The following is a 4921-nucleotide window of genomic DNA, read 5'->3' as shown; positions in this document are numbered from 1 at the left end:
GGTATATGTATCTACTTGTTCAATTTTATACAAGTTTAAATGTCTACTTGTGCACACCCAAAGTTTGAGGTCATAGATGTCATTTGATTCCAAGTTAAAAGGCATATTTATGTATTGTGCCTTTATAAAATGACAGCTCGGTGCATTAAAGCTCCCGCAAAGGACCGAACGACTAGGGCTTATCGTACGCAGCTTTACCTTGAATTCTGTAAGATGTTGTTTTATCCGTTTATTCCAGAGATCCCCTTCGAATTGTACCTCATAATCACTGATTTGTTTCTCACGAACACTGAGAAACAAATCAGTGATTATGGGGAAATAACAGATTTGGAAGCCTGGAGAAAAGATTTTGCAAATATCGCTCAAGACAATTGAATTTGGACTACGAGAAGCTATGACAGCAGAAGATGAACCGCAGAGAGGAGAAGCACATGAGGAACTTTGTGACAGCTTGCAACAAGTAGCAAAGGACATTGACCGTGTCCAAGAAGAGCCGAAAAAGATTCAAGATCATAAGGGAAGCGTCACCACTAACTATTGGCTGGGATTGTCGAATCTAAAGGAACAATAAAATATCGGAGAAATGTTTCCAAAGTCATCGGTCACAAATGATCCGGATGAATAATGTTCACATGTGCTCGAGTAGTTGAGTTAGAATTACTCGACAAGTGACCTAAAAGCATGTCTTCTGTATTTCGGAATTTTGAAAAGGTGTATTTGATTAAATAATCAGTGATCTAAGCTAATGCGATCTCAGAATTTCCAATGATCAGCTATTAAGTAATTCAGTGGTTGCCACCTAACATGGTTTCTTATATTATATTGTACAACACTCAAATGAAAAAGATTAATGTTCTTCCCGAGATTGAACACATTTTTCTAATGAAGTCAACTCTTTCTTTCCTTGTATGTTGGAGCATCAAAGCAACCAGGAAAGTTGTTGTCATGTAATTAGGAGGCCAAAAATTCAAGTCGTGGAAACAACCTCTGGCAGAAAAGCAAGATAATACTGCGTGCAACATACGTTATGGTCCGACCCTTCTCCATTTTATGAAGTCAACTCTTTCTTTCCATGTATTGAATTAATCTTTCTTTCCATGTATTGAATTAATTTTTTTTTTTTTCACTTTTTAGAGCCTTGGAGTAACTGGTAAAGTTGTTACCACGTGATGAGAAAAGCACGAGTTCAATACATAAAAACAACCTCCGGCAGAAATGCAAGGTAAGACTGGATACAGTAGACCCTTATGGTTCGACCCTTCTCCACACCCCACCAGTACATTGGACTGTCATTTTCTTCTGGGAAACTACAATGCCAGTTAAGAGTAACCAACTTGGTTCAGTATAATATATACTAACACCCATGTTTTATATTAATATTATATACCCATTTTATGAAGTCTTTAAAAAAAAATAAAAAAAAATTATGAAGTCAACTCATTTCTTCTTTATATAGAATTTGCTTGGTAACTCTGATTGCCTATACATAATTACTTGCAGCCCTTTATTGGTATGCCATTTTTCTGCCTCTTCTCAGATCCTTTTTCTTGGTTACTATACTATATAAATATATCTTTCTTGCTTCATTCCTTTGTTGATTGTTATTCATATTTGTGTTTAATTTCTTTTATTATATTGTCATTGTATTTGTTTCAGTACAAGCATTTAGTTTGCAGTCCTTTTAACCTTTATCTGCCACGAAGAGGTTAGTTGACCTTGTCATTTTATTATTGGAATGTTTGTATATCATCCTTGTATGTCATAATTTATGCTCGGAGAGATCGATTATCGATCCTAACGATATAAATAGATGGATTATCGATCCGACTCATATATGGACAGATCGATTATTGATCCGGCCGATATATGGATATAGATCAATTATCGATCCGACCGATATAGATAAATTGATCCGATTGATATAGATAGATCGATTATTGATCCGACTGATATGTGGACAGATCGATTATTGATTCGATCGATACACGAATAGATCGATTATCGATGCAATCGTTATTATACATTGGTCTTCTATGTTATTCAATAACTGGCCGATTATCGTAATTAGTCCAACAGATTAATCATCGATCTCTTTTTATCCGACCGATATATATATATATATATATATATATATAAAGAGATCGATAAGGATCCCCATCCCTTATATATATATGTGTGTATGTTTGTATATATATATATATATATATGTATGTATATTAATAAATTTCTTTTGAAAGACATGGTACTAAAATTAAAGAAGAGCAGAAATAAAATTAAAGAAGTAACAATTTGGGAGAAGACGTTACATTTAGAAATAAAATATTAGCTTCAAAAAGGAGAAAGTTGAAGAAACACCATTTGGTTATAAATATTTTATTTTTCCTTAGATCTTGGTACGAAAATTTGTAGTTATTTCTTACAAAACTCGTGTATGATCATCTACCATTGAGTGTGTTTGTTGTTCGGTAGAATTTTTATCCTGATAGGATATATTCTATAACCTCGGTGTCACGACCCGTACCGAGGCCCTGACCGTGACAAGAATCCCGAACCACGAATGCCCGAGAGACCCTTAGCATGTGATCATAAGCATAATAGGTATGGAATAAAAATGCAGAAGGTAAACTGAAAACAAGAGGATCCATAATCAAACTTAATATGTCATGACAACAATCCACAATAAAACCCAAATTCAATCAAAACAAATCTACGAAGCCTCAACTAAACTGAACATACTAGTCTTTCTAAATCGGGACAAGGCCCCCCGGTCGGACCACGAAACTTAAAAGGAATCAACATATGGGAAAGATGCCGTCCGAAGTAAGGAAGGCTCACCAACTCTGATTATCTAGAAATAATCTACTGTTTAGCTGGACTCTGAGACTGTGGCTCAGAACCTGAAATATAGGGGGTCAATACTTGAAAAGTATTGGTATGTAGAACAACCAAAAATAACGTATAATTCATGTAAGATAATTGAAAGCAATTCGAAATCAATCTAATAGAATATAAGTAAATACGCATGGTCACAACTCAGGAGTTTCTAAACATTCTTTTAAATCATGACTCAACTCTTTCCTTTACTAGTTGGTACACCCTACAAACATGATTACCCACGGCTATATGGGTCCGCCATTTTTCTTGCTTCATTCATTTGTTGATTGTTATTCATATTTGTGTTTAATTTCTTCTATTTTCTTGTCATTGTATTTGCTGCAGTACAAGCTTTTAGTTTGCAGTCCTTTTAACCTTTATTTGCCACTAAAAGGTTATTGACCTTGTCATTTTATTACTGGAATGCTTGTTTATCATCCTTTTGAGTATTTTAATTTATCTGTGATTTAAAATTTAATTTTAAGAATTAAAAGTTATAAATTAGTCCACAAATCACCAACTATCAAGAATTTATTTTTAGAAAACCCTCCCACCAAAATCTTTTAAAAATTACAAATTAATCAAAAACCTGATTCACACGAACAGATAGATTATTGATCTGACCGAATATAGATAGATTGATTATCGATCCTACCAATATATGGACAGATAGATTATCGATCCGATAGATATAGACAGATATTCACGAAAGAATGGTATCACGATATCTATAATACCATTGACCTCTTGCAACCTGCAGCTTTCAGGACATAATCACAAAGGCAAACGTGAATATAGTAGATATGGCTCATGCAAATGTGGCTTCTCTTCTGAGAACAATAGAATCTCTCTTGTCATCCAATTCACCGATGCGATCTGTATCCTGTGATCACAGAGAAGACTTTTCTGCTCTTCATGAAAAGATTAGTTCCCTGGAAGTATTTCTCAAGAACTTTGAGAAAAACAATGTTTCTAGGGAACTGACAGCTTTGGAAGTGCAGATAAAAGAAGTTGCAAATATTGTTGAACAGACAATTCAACTAAGAGTAACTGAAGTTGTATTGAAAAGGCACATGAGAGTAAAGGCACATGAGAGGCTTTCTGATATCCTGCAACAAGCAGCAAAGGACATTGATCGTATCTGGAAAGAGTCAACAAAGATTCAAGATAAAGAAAAACAAGCATCAAAGGAATCAACGGTTCAAGATTTTTCAAGTTCAACAAACAATATTCTAAATGTTAACAACAGTATGGTTGGACGTGATGATCAAAAGGAGCGGTTGTTAGAAGATCTGACTGCAAGCTACTCTGGTGAACCCAAAGTCATCCCGATTGTCGGGATGGGAGGCATAGGTAAAACAACCTTAGCGAAAGAAGTTTACAATAATGAATCAGTTCTACGCCGTTTTGATGTTCATGCCTGGGCTACAGTATCTCAACAGCACGACAGAAAGGAAATTTTGCTGGGCCTTTTGCGATCGACGATCAAAATGGATGACAGGGTTAAGACGAGGGGTGAAGCAGAGCTAGCAGACGTGCTGCAGAAAAGTTTAAAGAGAAAGAGGTACTTAATTGTCTTGGATGATATCTGGAGTTGTGAAGTGTGGGATGGTGTGAGACAATGCTTTCCAACTGAAGACAATGCAGGGAGTCGAATACTGTTGACTACCCGTAACAATGAAGTAGCCTGTTATGCTGGTACAGAGAATCTTTCTATGCAGATGAACTTCATGGATCAAGATGAGAGTTGGAACCTTTTTAAAAGTGCAGCATTTTCAAATGAAGCATTGTCATCGGAGTTTGAAACTATTGGGAAGAAAATCGCAGAGAAATGTCACGGGTTACCACTAACTATTGTCGTGGTTGCTGGGCTTCTCAAATCTAAAAGGGCAATAGAAGATTGGGAAAGTGTTGCCAAAGATGTCACGTCATTTGTCACAAATGATCCGGATGAGCAATGTTCACGTGTGCTTGGGTTGAGTTATAGTCACTTGACCAGCGATCTAAAAACGTGTCTTCTGTATTTTGGAACTTTTCCGGAAGACAC

At 35.8% G+C, this 4921-nt stretch overlaps 1 protein-coding gene across 1 annotated transcript; it reads left to right on the top strand.

Moving 5' to 3' along the window:
* Positions 1-3677: 3677 nt before the first annotated feature.
* LOC124894922 (putative late blight resistance protein homolog R1B-16) lies at positions 3678-4894 on the top strand (the record flags this gene model as incomplete). Its single annotated transcript, XM_047405415.1, has 1 exon — positions 3678-4894. A coding segment is annotated over exon 1 (1217 nt), but the record flags the coding sequence as incomplete, so codon positions are not given.
* Between the last annotated feature and the right edge of the window lie 27 nt (positions 4895-4921).

The sequence above is a fragment of the Capsicum annuum genome, unplaced genomic scaffold (assembly GCF_002878395.1).
Source record: "Capsicum annuum cultivar UCD-10X-F1 unplaced genomic scaffold, UCD10Xv1.1 ctg78311, whole genome shotgun sequence".
Taxonomy (NCBI): domain Eukaryota; kingdom Viridiplantae; phylum Streptophyta; class Magnoliopsida; order Solanales; family Solanaceae; genus Capsicum; species Capsicum annuum.
This window is presented reverse-complemented; position numbering and strand designations above follow the sequence as displayed.